Source organism: Microtus pennsylvanicus, chromosome 15, assembly GCF_037038515.1.
Source record: "Microtus pennsylvanicus isolate mMicPen1 chromosome 15, mMicPen1.hap1, whole genome shotgun sequence".
Lineage (NCBI taxonomy): Eukaryota > Metazoa > Chordata > Mammalia > Rodentia > Cricetidae > Microtus > Microtus pennsylvanicus.
The window spans coordinates 32,214,853-32,236,379 of NC_134593.1; the positions used below are offsets into that span (position 1 = coordinate 32,214,853).

General features: G+C 44.5%; 1 protein-coding gene across 10 annotated transcripts in view; it reads left to right on the top strand.

Moving 5' to 3' along the window:
* Nucleotides 1–4,926: 4,926 nt before the first annotated feature.
* The window catches only part of Rcbtb2 (RCC1 and BTB domain containing protein 2), a 39,197-nt gene continuing 22,596 nt past the window's right edge, over nt 4,927–21,527 (top strand). Inside the window, exons 1-4 of one of the 10 annotated variants that reach the window (XM_075949993.1) lie at nt 4,927–5,089; nt 14,644–14,725; nt 17,617–17,710; nt 18,113–18,177. In XM_075949993.1, coding sequence (XP_075806108.1) covers nt 18,136–18,177 — 42 coding nt within the window. In that variant the 5' untranslated portion in view covers nt 4,927–5,089; nt 14,644–14,725; nt 17,617–17,710; nt 18,113–18,135. Of the gene's footprint in view, nt 5,090–5,130; nt 5,450–5,667; nt 6,116–14,643; nt 14,726–17,616; nt 17,711–18,112; nt 18,178–21,527 lie in introns of those variants that run through there. The other 9 variants (XM_075949991.1, XM_075949992.1, XM_075949998.1 and 6 more) reach the window with 9 other exon arrangements.

Consider the following 21,527-nt stretch of genomic DNA (forward strand, 5'->3'; position numbering starts at 1 on the left):
ACATATGTTGTCTGGGTTTCTGTCCTGCCCAGTTCCCACAATCGTTAAGTCCCAATGAAATCACACAGAAGTCTATATTAATTATAAACTGATTGGCCCACTAGCCCAGGCTTCTTATTAACTCTTATAACTTATATTAACCCATTATTCTTGTCTACGTTAGTCATGTGGCTCGATACCTTATTCAGCAAGGCAGTCACTCCTTGCTTCTTCTGTGGCAGGGGTCAGGACTGCGTACCAAGCTTTTCTCTTCCCAGAATTCTCCTGTTCTCATTGACCCACCTCTACTTCCTGTCTGGTTGTCCCGCCTATACTTCCCGTCTGGCTACTGACCAATCAGTGATTATTTAAAATATAATTGACAGAATACAGACAATTGTCCCACACCACACATAGGCATCACGTGTCACTGGGCCATTCCATTCTTCCATGGTAGCTCCTCACAGTGGGTAGTGGGTGTCTCTTCAGAAGCCTCCTATGGACTTCCTGCTGTTATAGGTCTATGGTCTGCACCAGTCACCTGTCTGCCTTAGACATTGTCAAGTAAGAATGTCCTGGCGTAATCAACTCAGAAGTTATGGGCTCTTCTTTATGCCCAGCAGACTTCTAAGCAAAAGCCAGGGATCTCCAAAGGAGATGGGGGTGGGGGGTGAAGTCTAGGAATTTGCAATAATACTGAACACCTACAAACTTGGCTGATGACGCTTGAAGAATGTTTGTGGATTGACTCATTATTCTGAAAGCTTGAAAATTAGGAGAAAGAACCAGAAGCTTCTTCTACTTTTCCTGTGGACTGGGAATCACTGAGGAAGGACATCTCTCTTTTTGTGAAAGTATTCCAGATCATAAGTCAATCAGAAACAATTCAATACTACCATTCCCAGCATCTACTGACCTCACAGACTGAGTGTAAACAATTACCAGTGTTAGAGAAAGAAACAACCCTACTTACATGTCACTGATGGAAGGGGTCACTACTGCCTAAGAAGTTAGCTTGCCAGAAAGATCATGGGGATCTTGGGGAAAGGTTGAAGGGGGGAGGAGAGAGGTACGGAGGGGAGCAGAGAAAAATGTAGAGCTCAATAAAAATCAATAAAGAAGAGAGATATAAAAAAAGAAAGGAAGAGAGAGGAAGGAAGGGAGATAAAGAGAAGGAGGAAGGAAGGGAGGGAGGGAAAACGAATGAACACTAAGCAAAAATAAATCCTATCAAGACTCTAAATCTACTTATTTACGGTGAGTAAGGAGGGCATGTACTCGGGGCAAGTAACTTAAGTTTTTCAGTTAATAAACTGCATGAAACAGAAGAGGTAGGAAAGGGAAATTATGAATTAAAAGGAAGATGTAAGGATTATAACCCAATATCTGTGCCTAACTTCATTTCCATCCCAAGTCAAACTGCTGAGAGAGTGTGGTACTAAGGACTGGAGGACTTAGACTCTGAAAGAGTGTTGCATGGCCACGGAACTCGTGGTGGTTTTGTGGGAGTGATGTATTTGATAAGAATGTTTAAGATTCTTTATCTTTTAGAGACATTCTCTGAAATATTGGTAGATAGATCAGATGCTTCATATGAGGATGGTGATGGTGAAAAGAAAGCACTAATTAGAGGGCTGGAGAGATGGCTCAGAGGTTAAGAACACTGATTGCTCTTTCAGAGGACCTGAGTTCAATTCCCAGCAACCACATGGTGGCTCACAACCATCTGTAATGAGACCTGGTGCCCTCTTCTGGCATGGAGGTACATGCAGGAGGAACATTGTGTCCATAATAAATAAACCTTTAAAAAAAAAAGCACTAATAAAACAAGGTGGGTCACAAAGTACTGACTGCTGAATGGGTCCCAATTTTATTTTCCTTTCAATTACTCTATGTTAACATATTTCTACTTTTTCCTAATTTTAAAAAGTGCAGCTTTTAACCTGCCATGCTTTAACTTACCCAAACAGTGGCCTATAGAATATAGAGCTTATTTCCCGAGTGCTATTACGTGAATGGCTGTGTTCTTTTCTGTTCATATGTTAGAACCTGATACCCAATGTGGCAAAATTACAGAGTGGGCCTTTCAAAAGTGCTGAAGTCCTAGGGAAAGGGGTTAGACTCCAGGGACCTCCCTCACCCATTGAGCTACTTCAGGACAGTGTTAGCCTCTCCACAACATGGAGACAAACAAGGTGCTGCCTATCAAGCAGAAGGCAAGCCTTTAGCAGACACCAGGTCTTCCCATGCCTTTACCTTGGGCTTCTTGTCTCCCAGAAATGTAAGCGATATGTGTCTGTTTATAAATTATCCACACTGAGGCATTGGGTCATGGCAGCCTGAATGCGCAGACGCCATGTTCTCTACTTACAATGCTGCTGTGACCGGCTTTCTTCATGTCTGGATACTAAATTCCTACGGTGAGGAGGTTAAGTTGGAGAGCAGACTGTCTTCCAGAAAAGGTCTTCTTCTAACACACTGCGCTTTCAGTTACATTTTTTAAATATTTAAGTAATCCTCGACTCTTTGCTAGCATTCCATTAGAGCTGTGGATTAATCTTAGAATAGACTCCTTGCCTCTCGCTTTGCCTTGTCCCTTGGTAGTTTAAGCTGTCCTCACTGATTATAAGCTGCCTTCATAACTGGACATCACTAAACTCTACCAATATTTCTGAAACCTTTTCAGTTCATTTCCTGAAGGTTTCAAAGTACAGTTAGGCCAGGCCCAAAGTGGGAACAGTTTGGGTGATGTTTGCCCAGAGGATCTAGGGAAGCCCAGCCTTGCTGGTCCTCTCTTTTTGTTTTTTTAATCGAGCTATATTTTTCTCCCTCCCCCTCCCTCCCCCATACTGGTCCACTCTTGTCTGAAGTCTCTAGAAGCACAGAAGCAACAAAGCCTGCACAGGACCATTGTTTCAGTGGAGGACATGAACCTGGCTGTGATGTTAAGTTGGTGTAAATCAGGCTACAACATGGTACAATAAACATCCTACAATACTCAGAACCAAGACCCGACTGCCTGGGAACCTGCTCTGTTCATGCCTATGCTAGCATCCAATCCTCCATCTTCGTCCCTGCTCTGACAATCCTGGGGAAGGCCACTTTAGAGCACACCACTGACCACAAGTTTATGCAAAATTTAAAGAACATTTGCTCCAGTGACCGAGGCTACTTGACTGTTTTCTGGGCATCTTGTTGTTTCAGACACACACAATGAAGTAGACCAGAAGAAGAAATGAAAATGTCACTTTCTGGGAGGGGTCTGGATATTTTCTTCTTCCTCAAGAGTAGACAGAGTTTCTGTGTCCCAGCAGTCGCTCCCAAATAACAAGACTAAGACTTATTACTAATTATAAACTTTTGGCCCATAGCTCAGGCTTGTTACTAACTAACCCTTACATTTTAGATTAACTCATATTTCTTATCTACCCTCTTTCCAATAACAGCACCTTCTTCAACATAGCACATTCATCTTGCTTCTCTCTGCCTCTCTGTGACTCTGCCCTCCTTTCTCCCAATGCCCTCTCTGCCCTGAAAATCCTGCCTAGCCAATCAATCAATCAGCTAATTAACAATGAGAGCGACACATCTTCACAGTGTACAGAAGGATTATTCCACAGCACTCAAGCCTTACACAAAACAGCCAGTGGTGACACATAACTTTAATCCCAGCACTTAGGAGGCAGAGACAGGTTGATATCTGAGTTTGAGGCCAGCTTGGTGTACAGAGTGAGTTCCAGGACAACAGGACTACGTTAAAAAATACAAACAAACACACAAACAAAAACCAACTCTTACCATTGTGGGTTTTTTTTTGTTTTTGTTTTTTTTTGATTTTCGAGACAGGGTTTCTCCGTAGCTTTTGGTTCCTGTCCTGGAACTAGCTCTTGTAGACCAGGCTGGCCTCGAACTCCCAGAGATCCACCTGCCTCTGCCTCCCGAGTGCTGGGATTAAAGGCGTGCGCCACCACCGCCCGCTACCATTGTGTCATTTTTATACCACTGAAATAATCCCTATATTCATCATGCTATTTATTGTTGGATCTTATTTGTTGATATTCTACTAACGATTTTTAAAAATATATGTAATCTTTGTTGGGCTTGCTATCAGCATATTATGTGAAATATTAAACAGACTCCTGCTCCGTTTTAAAGGTGAAAATCTGGAGTCCATAGAAACATATGACACGGGGTTCAAATATTTTTCTGACCTTCCACATCTAGTCTTGATTTCATTTTCTAAAATTATCCGGAATCCATTTTTTTCCTCTCTGTAAGCCCAGCTCGCTTTTGTACTAAATTCAAGGACTGTTGGTATTCTACTTACACTGAGCTTTTGGCCTCCAGTCAGTAAACTTACTCAAGACAGAATCATGCGGACCTCTTCCAAAAAGCCCTTTGCGGATTCTGTGGCCCAGGCAGCAGTTACACTGCTAAGGCCCTTATCATTTGACCTACTTTTCTGACTCATCTGGCAAGAAACCACATGATCAACGGGTAAAAGAGGAGGGTTGGGATGACGAGCCCCAGCCTCACCTCTAATGTGCCTGATCGCCATTATCTCCCCTCTAAGTGGGCCGAGATCATGTACCATGAAAAACTGAAGTCAAGAAAATAAGATATTCTTTTAAATTTTCAACTGAAAATCAAATATGTATTTATAGTGCACAATTTTTTGATATATGCATACACTGCGTTGATGGCAAAATCAAGCAGGGAGAGGAGGGGAGAGAAGTTATGGAGTGTGAGCCTAAAGGGCTATTAGGGAGACTCTGTTCCAAAATTATGTATTATCTCAGCAATTTCTGGTGTACACAGTTGGTAACAGTAGCCACTATGTAGTACAGTAGCTTTCTTGAGCTTGTGCCTCCTAACTGAAATTTGATCAGTGTCCCTTTTTCCCTAGTCCCAGGAACCCTACTCTGTTGGTGAGACTTTTTAAACGGTCCTTCTATGAGATCCGTAAGTATTCTTCCGGGGCCTACTCTGCTTAACATCCTTCAAGTTCATTCCACATCGTCCCAAGTGACAGAATTTCCTTCATTTTAAAATCGGACCGATTTGAGTCCTCGACTATCACACAATGAGGTCGGCCTCCAGGATGGATCTGGTAAGACCGGACTAGCGCACGCACGCAAGCTCTTGTTTCTCAGCAAGCAGAAAAATGAACGCCTGTAACACCTAAAACTAGAGAGGCACAGGTTCCCTGGGCACAGGGTCCCCACCGAGGCCAGGCTGCAACAGGGAGGAGGGGTGCCGCGCTCAGCCCCCCTCCCTCCTCCTGGTACCCCCTCCCCTCGATCCCCTGCACTCTCCTCCCTCCCACCCCGCGGCCCCCTCCTCCCCGCACTCAGGGCTGAACTCGAGCGCTGCCCGCCGAGCCGGGCCGCTTCAGGGGGAGGCGCCAAGTCTCGAATGTTCCCGGCCCCGGCCGCGCAGTCCCCGCTGCCGGGAGCGAAGCGGCACGGAGGTAAGCGTGCGTGTGGGCGGCGGGCCCGGGGACGAAGGCCGGGCGGAGGCCTCACCCTGCGCCGGCCCGGTGCGCAGCCGCTGCGGGGGCTGGGCGAGCCTCCATCCCACCCAGGCCGCAGGCCGGGGCCGCGGCGCGCACGCGCGAGCCCCGTGGGCGAGGTCGGTGGCGCGGTTCTGGGTTCACGTCCCTTCCCGGGGGCCCTGGGACCACGTATCACTGCGCATGCGTGCAGGCCTGGCCGAGGGTCCATTTTTGGCGTCGCCCCAAGCCAGGGAGCGACTCTGGGATTCCCGGTTCCAGCTGGGAGGGGTGGGGGAAGGTGGAAGCTGCCCCCACCCCCACCCCCACCCCCGGGTCTCCATCCCTTCCCAGCACGAGGGGAGCTAGCAGTCCCGTTTCCCGATCTTTCCGCCCGGAACCTCCTCGCTGACTCAGTGGCGCCTCAGGCTTCAGGCCGTAGGTCGCGAGGTGGAGGGATGGCGTGCAAGGCCTGGAGCTGCCCTAGGATTTCGCAGCCGGCTGCCTGTTGGGCTCTGCTTAGGCCGGAAGTGGAGGGGTTTAGAGGCTGCAAACTTTCCCCGGGCCCCTCCTTGGCGGAGATGGAACTTCCGCCTGAGTTGAAGACAGGTTTAGAGCCGACTTTTTGCCGTTGTTCTTTACAAGGTAAAGATTTAACCCAGACTGTTAGGAAGGACACAAAAGAAAGATGCTTTCTAGCACACCCTGCGGTTGCCCTGAACTGGTGCTCGGTTACATTAGGGCCACTTGAGACGGTAGTGAAAACCAGTCAATGTGGCCACGTTGGGAGGTCCTAGCTTGAAGTTGAGGTGGAAATAGCGGACAGGAGATGTGCCTAAGAGGGCCCTGTCCAGGTGTCGACCCATCCTGTCTCAGCTCCACTCACAATTCCTTGGCATCCAAAGCCTGCTAAGCTGAAAGGGAGACGCACAAGTGTCTCTCTTTAGAATACCTTCCCTCCTGCCAGAACCGTTGTTTAGTGACTTAATCCCTGTCAGAGCCGAATAAAAGTGATCGAGTTCACAAACAGCCCCGTGGAACTTTGCAAGATCGCCTATGTTCTGTGTTAGCTGATTACCGGTCGTTGGGTTCCTCTGTGTTTGCATCCTCCTAGTAAAGTCTGTCACCTTACTGGGCACAGTGTGTAGTTAAGCCAGTTTCACTCCGAGGCCAGGGGCTGCTGTGGAGAGTGCCTAAGGATGCCGTTACTTCTGTGCTTGTAGTCTGGTGCGATGTGCTGGCACAGACATTCGGTGGCTTGGAGAATCCGAATGCATTGGAGGAAATGACACACAACGTCTTTGTTTCTCATTAATAGCTGCCCCATGCATGTTACCAGAGCCACTGAAATGACGCCTTAAACACAACACCCCCACCATGCAGGCCCTGTTGCTGTTCGGGGACTTCCTGAGTGGACCACCATTCCAGAGCCCGCGCATTTGTTCCACGGTCACATGGCGGGGGACTTTACGTCTTGAAACAACTGCGTCACTTCAGAGAGAACTTTCCCATCTAAAATAGCCCCTGCTCTGGTTCTCCAACCCCTTAGCCTCTTCTTGGCTTTGTAGCCCCGATGGCTATCTGATGTTACCCACGTCTATGGTCTATGGTTCTCTTGTGTCTGCCCCTCTCATTACTTCAAGGTATTTGTTAACTGAGTGAACGTTAGACCGAAACCTAATTTCCTTTAGAGGGACTTTGTGCAGAACTTGGACTCGTGTGGCATTTTTCTTTCATAGCAGATGCTATCCTAGGTGTTCAGGGTTTAGCAATGAATAAAAAAGATCACTTTTCTCTGGTGCCTACGTTCTTGTCAGAGATGATGAGCAACCGACATTTGATAATTTTGCCAGGGAGGAAGTGGCAAATGCTCTGAAAATGGAATATGAATTGAGAGTGCAGAGGTGAGTTGTGTTTTTAACAACCCGGTGACTGTGGAAGGTGATGTTTGTGGTGGAATGAAAAAGTCCTATTAGGGAGGAAATACTTGTATGCTCTCTGAGGCCTGCAGCTCTGCCACTATGGCAGATGTCACCGTCCTCTATAGGTAAGAGATGAACCTATCAGGATTTCTCGGTTTAATTCACCACAGCTAATGAAGAGACCAGAATCTTTCTCATAGCTAACCGCTATGGATACACTCAGAAAACTATAGCGCCAACTTACCATAGCCTTATATTCTGCAACCACAGATTTAACAAACCTTGAATTGGAAATATTAAGAAAACACCTTTACTGAACATACAGAATTTGGGGGTGGGGTGATCAATATTAACTAAACAAGAAAGAATATCAACTTTTTAAAAAATTTTTCTTTTAAGACATGATTTCACTCTTTTTCACTAGACCAGACTGTCCTGAAACAGCTTAGTAGGATTCTCCTGCTTCAGCCTCTCTAGTACTGAGGTTCCAGGTGCCAAGCCCGGAGGGATAGCAGCCATCCACACAGCATTTACATCGGGTGTTTCTTCTGTGTCTGATTGAAAGTAAAAAGAGAATGTGCCCTGCCCGTATGCATGTGACAGTTTCTACAAGTGACTTGAGCTTTCACAGAGTGTGGTACTGATGGATTTGGATCCTGCAGCAGTCCCACTTACCCTGGCTTACTGTACCTTGCAATAGCTTCTTAATTTCCTCTGACATTGAGTCATAGGGATGACAAGCGATCTCTAGGAGAGGTTCTGTATGAGCCAGACAAATGTAAGCAGCCATCGGCTCTTGACTGTAGAGGACTTGGAGAAAGACACTGATGGAGAAGAACCTGTTTTAGGAAAGGTGTCTCCTCGGAGGTCTTTTACTTAAGCAAAGTAGGTCACAGACACTTCATGTTCAAGCATTAAGAGGCTATTACTCTAGAGGTATAGATGGAGGGAACTCTATTAATTAGCTTTTGTCCACAGGAGGTTGTCATATTTAATTTCAGTTTTAACAGTTCTGAGACTAGAATGGTTACTAGATACTGCTGTTTTCAAAGTTTACTTGGCATTATTACAAACCAGAATTGTCCAGGAACGGGAGATGGGGAATAGGAGTATCAGGGTGGCAGAGAGGAGTTGAGGTCCTTCTGTTCAAGGCTGAAAACAAGGCGGTCCATGTGGGAATGCAGATCAGTTGCCCCTCTCCATCCTTCTAGCGTTCCTTATCTGGAAGGAACACGTGTCTCCACGTGGTGACCTCCTCCTAACAATATGATGATCTCCAGGAAATTGAAATCATAATAGACTATTAAATATCAGTCTGACACCGAAGTGTGTGCTTTTAACATCAGCTTTGCTAACCTAACCCAAGTTAATATGTATTGGGTGTCCCCCCATACATTTTTGAGCTAACAGGTGCTAGTGAATGGTGGCCAAACTGCAATGTTGTCTATAATACAGCAAATGTATATGGAAGGATTCTCAAGAGGAAACAGATGGAGGTCAAGAGGGTCTACTGTGTTCATGAATTAATGTTGTAGAGTCTTTAATAGGATAATAGTTACAACATCTGTTAATATCTATTTAAACATTGGATGTATAAGAAATTAAATCTTAAATGGCTTTTTGTGTCAGTTCATGCCATTCATGTAGCAACGTAACATTTATAGTTTATGTTGACTGTTTTCCCACTTGGAGACAACATTTTGTTATCGGTATTATCAGTGTTGTTGGTCTCAGTAATCTGAAGATGGTTGCTAAAGCACTGCTGTGGGCTGATTCACCCCAAACCTCACCGTGAAACTGGAAACCACTTGTGCCCCACAAGTCGGTGTACTGCTTTTCCTACGCATCATGCAGCACTGCTTCCTTGGGGGGTGTGCTGGCTGCGGCTTCTGTGTAGTTCTGTCAGCCTGTTTATAAGCACCCAGTGCAACCACCAGCTGGTTAGGTGTTTTTCTTCTACTGTTCCCACTTGGGACTGCCAGCATCTCATTCAAGAGGAGCTGAATTACAACCAATGCACATGACAATTGAGGCTGTGTTTTATTATTTTATATACTTATATTACCTGTAACTCAAGGTTAGCACTAATAAAAGATTGATAATGATACTTTTTTTTTTTAATTTTTTGAGACAGGGTTTCTCTGCAGGTTTCTACAGAGCCTTTCCTGGAACTAGCTTTTGTAGACCATGCTGGCCTCGAACTACAGAGAGCCCCCTGCCTCTGCCTCCTGAATGCTGGGATTAAAGGCAGTGCCACCCCCCCCAAAGAGAATGACACTTTGAAATTACTCAGCAAACAGGCATTTACTTTGTCTGCAGCTTCCTCACACACTGCTACCATAAACTGTGCCCCTCCTACCACTTTGCTTAACCCTTTCTTTGCCTCCTTGAGGAGAGTGTCTCAGGCGGGAGAACTTGTCAGTAGCATCACTTTATGTATCACAAGGAAACTTCTTACACATTATGTTCCTCAAGCATGGCTTAGAGCTGATCTCATGGAATTGAATTTAAAAACAGCTCTCAGACTTCTCCGAAAAACCTGCCCCCATTTACTTTTTACTGGGACCACTTCTTTTTTTTTTTTTTTTTTTTTGATTTTATGAGACGGGGTTTCTCTGTAGCTTTGAAGCCTGTCCCAGAACTATCTCTTGTAGAGCAGGCCGGCCTCAAACTCACAGAGATCCTCCTGCCTCTGCCTCCCGAGGGCTGGCACCACTTCTGATAGATAATTCTCAGTATGGAGAAGCCTCTGGTTAACTAGCCTATTAGCTCTTATGGCTCTCCACATCACCTGAGAGCTTGATCTTCCTGTCTTCACAGTACCGTTTTCTGTTTTGTTCTTTTATATACTTGTTTTCCAGTCACTGGGAATACAGGCAGTAACTTGGCCAATGAACATGTGTTCTCTAATCAGTTTAGCTCCCTTCCCGTCACTTCTTCCCAGGTAATGTGTGCCACACTGAGTTGCGGACACACTTAGTACACTGATTATCTCACCAACAGTCTATGTACAGTTTATTCTTTGTACGGGGACATGAATGATCCTGTTCTCTGTGAGGATTTGTCATGTTAGAAAGACTATCTTTTGTCTGCTAGGCTTTGACTACATTGTTACTAACAGTATAAGAGAAAACTGGCAAAATACAAAATCAGTTGTCTGTCTCAAACAAGGGTAACTTAGAAACAGATTATTAAGTGATGCATGTTTAAGAAAACAGCTGGAATAAAAAATACCATACAACAGATGATCCTACTTGATATTTATTTGGCTTTGAAGACTTACTAGTCAAACACTGGAATGCTAGCCCCTGAGTGTTTAGCCGCTGGCTCTTGAGTGTCCAGCTGTTGGCTCCTGAGTGTCCAGCTGTGAGCTTGGAAGGCAGAGAGAGGGACGGAGCTTCCACTGAGAGAAATGAGATGTCTTCCTTTCTCATTTTGGCTTGTAGATCAAATCCTGAGATCCCTTAATGTTATTTTTGTTACTTTAAACTGAATGAGGAAACGCAGCGGAAACTATTCTGCAGAGCTTACTGTGGAATGTGTATGTGAGCCAAGTCATAGCCCTACAGCAGATGGGGATGCAGATTGCAGAGCTTACTATGGAATATATACGTGAGCCAAGTCATAGCCCTACAGCGGATGGGAGAGGCAGAACCAGTGGTGTGACCTGCAGTAGGACAGTTAGGACATCCCACTGTCATCTCCTAACACAGAGGCCTACTTGTGCTATGACACTGTCACTCTGAAGACTTGCCCCAATATGGATATCAGCCTCCCCCACGCCCTCCAGAAACACCGCCTTCCTGTGCAGAAAGCAGGGATGTCTGGAAGCCAATTTAGAGCATAACTGATATTAAACACTTTTTTTTCCTAGTTCAGATTCTCCTTGCCAGGCATGCATCATTCTATAGTATTAGTTTATTTTTAAAATGGCAGAAGAAAGCTTTGCTTATGAATCATCATTATCAATGTTTTATGAAATTCTCATGTTTCCAGTAAAAGCAAAGTCAGAATGGTGGTACTCCAATTTTAATATTGGTTAACTTTATCCCCCTTACAGGCTGGCCTTGAACTGGCCATGCAGCTGAGGATGGCCTTGAACTCCTGATCTTCCTAAGGGCAGGCAGGGATTATATGTATTATATGTGCGTACTAGCACAGTGACTCTCAATGCATTATGTTGTGATTGGAAAAGTGGTAATATACAAATTCATTGTTATATAATTACGCGGAGTCTTTTATCTTTGGCATTACCTTCATCAAAACTTCTATGAGAATTCCCAGCAAAGCCCAGCCTGTATCATGTCATCTGCACTGTAGTAACGAGGGCTGTTTCTCTGTGCTCCGGGCTTTACCAAATGGTCTGTTACACCATCTGTATTATTACGTGACGTAGTGATTTGTTCAACGTTGCTAAATCTAGGAAATTAAATGTGAGTGTGTGTGTGGTGGGGGGTGCACAAAGAGACTGGAAGAACTGGAAGAAGGTGTTGGATCCCTTGCACCTGGAGTGCAAGCAGCTGTGAGCTTCAGTAATCTCTGGGAGAACAGGAAGCACTCTTAACTACTGAGTCATCTCCTCAGCCCCTAGAGAATTCCTGTTAGTTGATACATGGTATGTCTGTCCTCAGGTTGTCAGTCCTGTTGGCAGATCCTGCTTACCTCTTTACTCTTCCTTAGGAGTTTTTCTCTAGTTCTGCTACTACAGGGTTCATCTAGGTCAGCTCTTTTCAAAACAGGGTGAAGTCATTTTAACATTTTTTTAACATTGAAATATGATGGAATGGCATAGGATGGCGAAGGGCAGAATAGCAGAGCTGTATAGACAACAAGAAAAAGACTTCCTATTTCATGTAGGAGGATAAGAATTATTTTATGAAATTTTGTATCAGTGATCTGTTAGTCAGCTTTGTGTTGCTGTGACGAAATGCCCGAGTAAAACCTTTAAGCAGAGGAAGACTTACTTCAGCTCATGGTTTAAGCAGAGGAAGACTTACTTCAGCTCATGGTTTAAGCAGAGGAAGACTTACTTCAGCTCATGGTTTAAGCAGAGGAAGACTTACTTCAGCTCATGGTTTAAGCAGAGGAAGACTTACTTCAGCTCATGGTTTAGGCAGAGGAAGACTTACTTCAGCTCATGGTTTAAGCAGAGGAAGACTTACTTCAGCTCATGGTTTAGGCAGAGGAAGACTTACTTCAGCTCATGGTTTAGGCAGAGGAAGACTTACTTCAGCTCATGGTTTAGGCAGAGGAAGACTTACTTCAGCTCATGGTTTAAGCAGAGGAAGACTTACTTCAGCTCATGGTTTAGGCAGAGGAAGACTTACTTCAGCTCATGGTTTAGGCAGAGGAAGACTTACTTCAGCTCATGGTTTAGGCAGAGGAAGACTTACTTCAGCTCATGGTTTAGGCCTGTGCTTTTGGTCCATGGTCAGGAATGACATTTCACTAGGAGCACATGGTGGAGCTGAACTGCTTACTTCCTGGCAGCCTGGATATACAGAGAGCAAAGGGCCAAGCATAAGATTTACCCTTAGGGCTGGAGAGGTGTTCAGTGGTTAAGAGCACTGGTTGCTCTTCCAAGGACCTGGGTTCAATTCCCAGCACCCACATGACTGCTCATAACCACCTCTTAACTCCAGTCTCAAAGATCCAGCACCTCTCCTGGCCTTTGTAGATACCAGGCAAATATGTGGTTTCCAGACAAACATGCATATAAAAAACCCATACACAAAAAATTAAATATGCATACATGATACACATCCTTCCAGGACATGCCCTCAGAGCCTCCAAATAGGCCCTACTTTTTTTTTCTTCTAGTTTTTCAAGACAGTGTATCTTTGTGTAGCCTTGGCTGTCCTAGAACTTGCTTTGTAGACAAGGCTGGCCTCGAACTCACGGAAATATGCCTGCCTCTGCCTCCAGAGTGCTGGGATTAAAGGTGTGCACCACCCCTGCTAGGTTCTACCTCTTAAAGATTTCCATCATCTTCCTCTAGTTCCTGAAGCTAAGAGCTCAGCAATTAATCTCTTGGTAAGGTTAGAATCTTCTCAATCCAGTCACCTCCCAAAGTCCACCTTCAAAAACTGCTAAACTAAGAACCAAACTTTGAACACATGAGTTTGGGGGAAATGTTGTAATCCATATCATAACAGACTTCATATATGTATAAAAAAAAACACCAAAACCCAAAATACGCAAAAGATGTCATGGTGATCCAGACCCTGGCGTCGTTCTTGAGACTGAAGTAATCTGTGCTCCTCTAGCCTTCCACCAGCGTGCTTTTGTCTCCACTGTCACTGGGCACTGTTCCTGGGTTACTTCTGTGGGCCTGGTGGGTAAGGCTGAACTCACTGTGTCTGTGATGAACTTGTAGCTTTTAGTGTGACTGTTGGCTTCTGTGAGTAGCCTGTACCCTTGTCCGTTTAGCCCCTTGGCCGCGGTCAGTTCCATGTGCTGCAGCCATCTCCCAAACTGTGCAGTACCTTACACTTTCTCACAGATAATGCACGCCTTCATGTCTTAGCTAAGAAAGCTCTTGCTGAGAGGCCTGTGCCTATCAACATTGCTTTGGGGAGGTTGATTTAGAAGAATTCCTAATTTGCAGCCAGCCTGAGCTCTACCGAAGGACCCTGTCTCAGTAACCAATGAAGAAACAAACGGAAGTCTCCTTTGCCTATAGAAGTGTGAAGTTTGCCCCTTTCTATAGTCCATGGGCTTCTCTTTTGTTGAAGAGCATAGTTAGACTTTACTTAGTGCCTGGACCTGACGGCACATGTATGCTGGGGACAGGCGGATTTAGAGTACCATCTACATAGTGAATTCCAGTCAGTCAGGGCTACAAAGTGAGGCCCTGTCTCCAAAACCAAAAACCAGGTTTCTCTAATAAAAATATTTTTGCTCAGTTTCATTGTTCATACTCTTAAAATCCTGTCTTGGAACTTAAAAAAATATTCAAAAGTTACATTTTAAGTTTTTGATATTTTATATTTGAGTACCTCTGCTGATCTTTTTTTTTCTTGTAGACTGAGCTGGCCTCGAACTTACAGAGATCCTCCTGCCTCTGCCTCCTGAGTGCTGGGAATAAAGGCATGTGCCACCACCACCCGGCTCCCTGCTGATTTTTTAAATAAGAGAGCTGATGTAATTTAAGAAACAGCTTCCTTTAATAAATTGTTAACTTTGAAAAAAATAGCATACTCTCCTTTTTCATCTCTTTAATAGAATTTATTCATGTGTTTATATTTTCAGCCACATTAACTCTCTTCTAGAAGACAGCTTTACAAGGATCTAGAAGGACCAAATTTGGGCTCCGGAACTCTGCAGCAACCAGGTACAGATGTTTGGGAGGGAGTGTTCCTAGCCATTGTGTATGGAGTAAAAGCACTTGAGATGAACATAGGAAAACTTTATGATCCCTCAACACGACAGGCAAATCAGCTGTGGGCTTGAGAAATGATGTCATCATTTACAAGGTCCATCCTCAAGAACCACTCAAATTACAAAGAAATTACAAATCTCATGATCATTTTGTAATTTTGAATTTGGGTTAGGCCACAGTTACGGCTGTTTGTGCGTCATGCTTGCAGCTGATGGGTGACATTTGGACATGCCTGCTGAGAGGGTCCAAGAGCAGCAGCTTTGCAAGCACTCCCGGGTTTCATTCTAAGCTCTGATCTTACTGATGGTTACTGTGGGTCGGGTTACCCTGAAACGGAGACAGTGACTGTGCCTTATTTCTGCGATTACTTGTCTGGATATTGCAAAGATTCAATGAGGTACTGACCTGCACGCTAAATGCCAGTGTTTTTCACGCCATGGATGAGGTTTACAGTGCTGTTACTAATAGCATAAGAGTCCTGCAGGTAACAGGATGTGGTTTACAGTGCTGTTACTAATGGCATAAGAATCCTGCAGGTAACAGGATGAGGCAGCTATAACCTTCACACACCGTACCCCAAGTGGCAAAAATTGGTTTTCTCTGTTGTATGTGTCACTTTGATGTGGTGGAAACAAGTTTACCATTTTTGAAAAACATAACTAGGGCATATGTTCGCATTATTTCGTGTTAGTAGTTAGTCTTTAAGCTATTTTTGAATTTTGACTAATAAACACTGAATAACATAAAATTATATTAATATTAGAGTTAATCCTAATTGATTCTTATGAATACTTCCTCTGAATGTGTAATTTTCATATGCCTTGCATACAGTTACATTTTAACCTGAGCAGGTCAATAAACAGAATGGACTAATTTTACCAACATTTTTAAAGAGTTGATTATACTGTGATCAAAATGATCAAAGAAAGACACTGAAAGGAGCCATTTTTTTCTACTTTCAGGAGCTCAGGATTCCTAATCACCGATCTTAGCATATATGAACATCCCCTTCCTGCTAGTGATGGGAGACCTAAGGGGTGGGGGAGGCAGTTGTCTCTGTGTTTGTTCCTCTTTCTTCTCTCCATCACCCTCCTCCCCACCTTTGAATTCTTTTCCTCTTTTCATCTCTTCCTCACCATTCTCTTGCTTGTCTCTTCTTTCTCCTTTCTCTTTCTGTGGTGCTGGCATTGAACCTGGAGCCTCGTGCATGCTAAGCCAGTGCTCTCCTTGAACTCTGCTCCTAAGCCCAGATGCCTCTTCTTACTCTAGTAAATTTAGTGTTAAATCTGCAAGTGTTTCCACTGAGGCTGCTGCCAAAAGAGGATAGGGACGCCCTTAAGTCCTTAGGCTAGGGACTGTAGCTCAGTGAGGATGCTTGCTCTGCTTGGGCACAGTCCTAGATCTGCTCCCCAGCAATAGGGTGCGGGAGGGTGCCTATGCCAGCTCCCCCTGTCTGGCCCTATTTTGTAGTACCTGAGCATATACATTCTGTTCTACTCTGAGTAATATGTGTATTTGGTAACAAAAGGAAGAGCGATCCCATTCATAGAGAAGTTCCACAAGAATAGTAATGGGTGTGAGGCAGAACATGTGCATTTGGAGGCTGCAGAAAGAAGTAGGAGCTGTGGAAATACAGGCCCAGCCTGTGCGGCTACTCAGGAGCCACGGCAGTAGCAGTTGGGCTGGGTTTAAAGGAAGCGAGGATTTCAGTAGCTGTGCAGAAGTGCTGTAATGTGTGATGCTGATTTAATATGGCAAAAATGGTTTTCCAGATCAAATCATAGACATTTACCAGAGAGAAAGTGATCTCTTTTAGTTTTGTTTTTGGGTCAGCAAATAGTCTTCCCCTGAATTTCATCTCCAGTCCCTAAGTTACCTTTATATATAAGCGTGTCTTTTTAAAATTGGCTCTCCAAACATTAGTAATAATCATTTACTATTCACTGGCCTCATTTTAAATTCAGATGCTCTGGATACATTATTCTTTATAAGACCTACTTACAATTGAGGAAAAAAAATTGAAGAAAATGTCACCAAGGCTATTAAAACATTGATAAGGGGTGTGGTGACATTTGACCCCAGTTTGAATTTTTGGTTGTTGTTTTTTGTTTTTGACAAAGGGTTTCACTGTAACAGCCTTGGCTGTCCTGGAACTATCTCTGTAGACAAGGCTGGCCTCGAACTCACAGAGATCCACCTATCTCTTTATCCTTAATCACCACTGGCTGGCTTGATTTTTTTTGTTTTTTTGTTGTTGTTATTTTGTTTTTTTCTGAGACAGGGTTTCTATGCTTAGCCCTGGCTGTCCTTGAATTATCTCTGTTGATCAGGCTAGCCTCTGTCTCCCAAGTGATGGGATTAAAGGAATGTACCATTTTTAGTCTATCTTTTTCTAGTTCTAGCTCTATTGCAGCAAATACCAGGTAAAACACTGTGATTAAAGAAAAAAGTGCAATGTGCATTGCATGTAAGTAATTGGAGCAAACCTAATAAATCAGAAAACAAATGTTACTAAATATAATTTTATTAAATTGACTTTTGGAGGGAAATACTATTTTATTTATATTGCCTTTAGCTGTGTGATAGCTAGTGTGTCGTGGTTAAACCATGTCTTCCAGTCGGGCTTCCCCTGCTGTCACCTCACCTGTTGCTGTCACTTTAATGTGACACAGGGAATGACGAAGGAAAGAGTATTCAGTGTTCTTGCTCCATACTTGATGGCTTTTGCTTTACACCCTTGGTTGTCGCTGAAGTCCAGGACAACAGAGCTGTGTTCATTTATTCAGCTGTTCATTCATTCATTTTATCCCCCTTTTTATTCATTTCTCCTTTGTTTTTTTCAGCTTAGCAGGTCATACATTCTTCAGGAGCTGAGAATTCATAAGTCTGGTCTTCACCGTGATTTGGAACTTACCAGTCTCAGAAAAGTTGACCAAGGTCTAGAATCTGTTTTTTTTCTATCCGTAGAAAAGTCATCTGTGAGATGGAAGTTTCTGCTAATTTCCTTGTAGATAGAAGGACCTCTCCTTCTGCAGGATGACCTTCCCAGACTTCAGGATGATCCCCTTAAGAGTTCCTGAACACTGAAAACTACGTATAGAACTTATAGCTGTTGAGAAATTACCCCCATCACCCACTCACCATTTGGGGACTTATTTTCTCTGTTAATTAGAAGCCAAGTCATTTTGTTTGTTTGGTACAGGGCCTTGCTTTGTTGCCTAGGCTTCTTTGTAATTCCTTAGCCTTCCAAATGCAGGGAATGCAGACACTTGCTTACTAAAGCAATTTTCTGTGTACCTTGGCATGGGCTCTTGATTTTACCACGTACTTTCTCCTCAGGGACTGCACAGGACTGAGTCCATATGGAAGAAGAACTGCCTGGTTTCTATGGAGAAAGTGGCAAGGTTAGAAAAAGCATGCCTTGTAGCGTGCATATTTTGTTGCATGAACCATATCTGTTGTTCAGCTGGTGAGAAGAGCAGTGAGATCATATGAGTCTTCTATGGAGAGGCTTCAGTGTGATGCCTGACATAACAATAAATAATTGTGTGGGGGATATAGGATGTGGACAGGGCCAGCAATGAACAGATGTCACCTGCGGGTTGAGGAAGGGCTCCCTGGGATGGTGGCATTTGAACTTGATAAGGAACATAGGCTTCTGCCCACAGATGATGACCCTTACAGGAATAATGTTTACTCCCTTCCCAAATATTGAAAAGCATTAAAAACAATAGTCACAGAAGATATGCTTCCAACTCATCGTGCTCTTTTATTCTTTCCATCACATCTGAACATTACAGATAACCAGCTTAAGTCCATACAGTATCCAGAGAATACCGTTTCCCACCCAGTATCCAGTGGGTATTGTTCTCCATCCTGTATCCAGTGGGTATTGTTCTCCATCCTGTATCCAGTGGATAGTGTTCCCCATCCAGTATCCAGTAGATAGTGTTCTCCACCCAGTATCCAGTGGGTATTGTTCTCCATCCTGTATCCAGTGGGCATTGTTTTCCACCCAGTATCCAGTGGGTATTGTTCCCCACCCAGTATTCAGTGGGTATTGTTCCCCATCCTGTATCCAGTGGATAGTGTTCCCCATCCAGTATCCAGTGGATATTGTTCCCCACCCAGTATCCAGTGGGCATTGTTTTCCACCCAGTATCCAGTGGGCATTGTTTTCCACCCAGTATCCAGTGGATATTGTTCCCCACCCAGTATCCAGTGGGTATTGTTCCCCACCCAGTATCCAGTGGATATTGTTCCCCACCCAGTATCCAGTGGATATTGTTCCCCACCCAGTATCCAGTGGGTATTGTTCTCCACCCAGTATCCAGTGGGTATTGTTCCCCATCCTGTATCCAGTGGGTATTGTTCTCCACTCAGTATCCAGTGGGTATTGTTCCCCATCCTGTATCCCGATGTGGGAGTCCCCTCTGTGTGCTGTGGTAACTGTTAATGAATAAAGAAACTGCTTTGGACCTATAGAACTTAGGTAGGCAGGGAAAAACTAAGCTGAATGCTGGGAGGAAGAAGGGCAGAGTCAGAGAGATGCCATAGAGCCACCGCCAGAGTCAAACATGCTGAAACTTTGCTGGTAAGCCACTGTCATGTGGTGATATATAGATGAATAGAAATGGGTTAAATTAATATAAGAGTTAGCCAATAAGAAGCTAGAGCTAACGGGCCTAGCAGTGATTTAATTAGTACAGTTTCTGTGTGATTATTTCGGGTCTAAGCTAGCCAGGCAGCCAGGAACCAACAAGTGACCCCCCTTTCTGCAGTATCCAGTGGGTATTGTCCCCATCCTGTATCTAGTGGATATTGTATAGAGGTAGCATAGTGTACAGAACAGCCAAACTTTTGAAATCCTGCCACATGCTAACATGAATGCTGGTGTGTGAACCCTTGTAGGAATTTGTAAACGTAGCTTGAAAACTAATAATAGAACTGAGAGACTTAGAAGATAATAGATAGGGCTAACTGGAGAAATGGCTCAGCAATCATGAGTGCTTATTGGTCTTGCTGAGGACCAGAGTTTGGGTCCCAAACCCTTGCTATATGACTCAGTCACCTGTAACTCCAGCTTCAGAGGACCTGAGGCCCTCTTCTGGCCTCCATGGCTATATGTGTTTCTTTCTCTCTTACACACACGCGCGAGCGCGCACACACACACAGACACACACACACACATACACGGTGTTCACAGAAAAATTCCTAATTTGTCCTGGGAACAGAGTTCATAAAATTAAATTAATTCACAGAGACAGCAGTGAAATTCCCTTACTACATATACATATAATGCTGCAGCTAGAAAATCCTCAAAAGGTGAGGCATTACATTTTTTAGCCATTGTTTTATGAGACATGCCCGACATGGCATTTTGATTTTCCTATGTAGGCTGTATTTCCGCTGAACTGTAGCAGCTTGGCAGTTGCTGTGGTCATGTGCAGTGTGGTCACCCAGTGGATTTCCCAGTGGATACAGAGTCTGTTTGTTCCAAGTCCAGTCAGACTAATAGGATGTATCTTAGTTTCTGATTCATGGCGGGCACATTTTCTGTATTAGTTCTCCCTGACAGGGTATTAACATCTCATTACCATCATCATCAATGAGATGCCAGCTACAGGTGCGGGTAGTGGATGGGGTATGAATGAGGTGGCACAGGAACACCGCAGAAGTGGTCGTGTGGTCAGGCGGGGACCTGGGTCACCCTGGAACTGAATTCAACAGACACCATCTTAATGGCGACAGTTGCAAGGTTCTTATTTCCTGGATGAGTTCAACTCCCCACGTTTTCTAGCTAGTGACCAGTTGTCCCTGTTACAGTTTCTGTTCTGTGAAACAGCGTGATGACCATAAGCAACTTGGGGGGAAAAGGGTTTATTTTTTCTTATACTTTCATATCACAGATCATCACTGGGAAGGCCAGGGCAGGAACTCAGTGCGCAGGAACTTGAAGGCAGGAGCTGATGCAGAGGCCATGGAGGGGGACTGCTTACTGGCTTGCTCCTGGCTTGCCCAGTTTGCTTTTTTATACACCTCAGGATCACCTGCCCAGCAGAGGCACTGCCTACAGCCGACTGGGCCCTCCCATATCAACCATGAGACTTGCTCACAGGCCAACCCTATGGAGACATCTTCCTGGTTAAGATCCCCTCTTCGCAGATGCCCCTACCTGTTGTGTCGGACTGATAGGAAAAGCAGCCAGCACAGCAGCTCTTCTGCCTTCCCCTCGCCCGATGGTTGGCATAGGGCAGCTGGAGACTCGCGTGAAGTCATTTCTGGCACACAGAATGATTGACAGGATCAAGACTTCTACATGTGCTGTGCAGTAAACCTCTGTACATGGTCTCCTGAGTGTCCTGGGACAAAATGCTGTAATTCCATGAAGCTAATATTAAATCTTTTCTTCAAAAAGTCTATGCATTTATAAATTGACTATCAGTAGTTCGTTGTGTAATAGTTCCCTCACAGACTTACGAATGGTCTCGTGATGACTCTTGCCGAGCATCTAGCTGTCTGACAGATCTGAAAAGCAATAGATTCACATGTCTGGCGCACATAGGCTATTTGTGGCTGCTTTTCAGTAGATTGTGACCTCCTGGGAGGGGATGGTGATGTCTTATTTTGCATCTTTAATTCAGTAATTCTACCAAACCCGGTATTCTCCTGCTCAGCGCCATCTCTTAATAAATGCAGATTGCACAAGCGTCCTTCACACTCCAGAATCCCAGTGGTCAGGGAGTCATGGCCT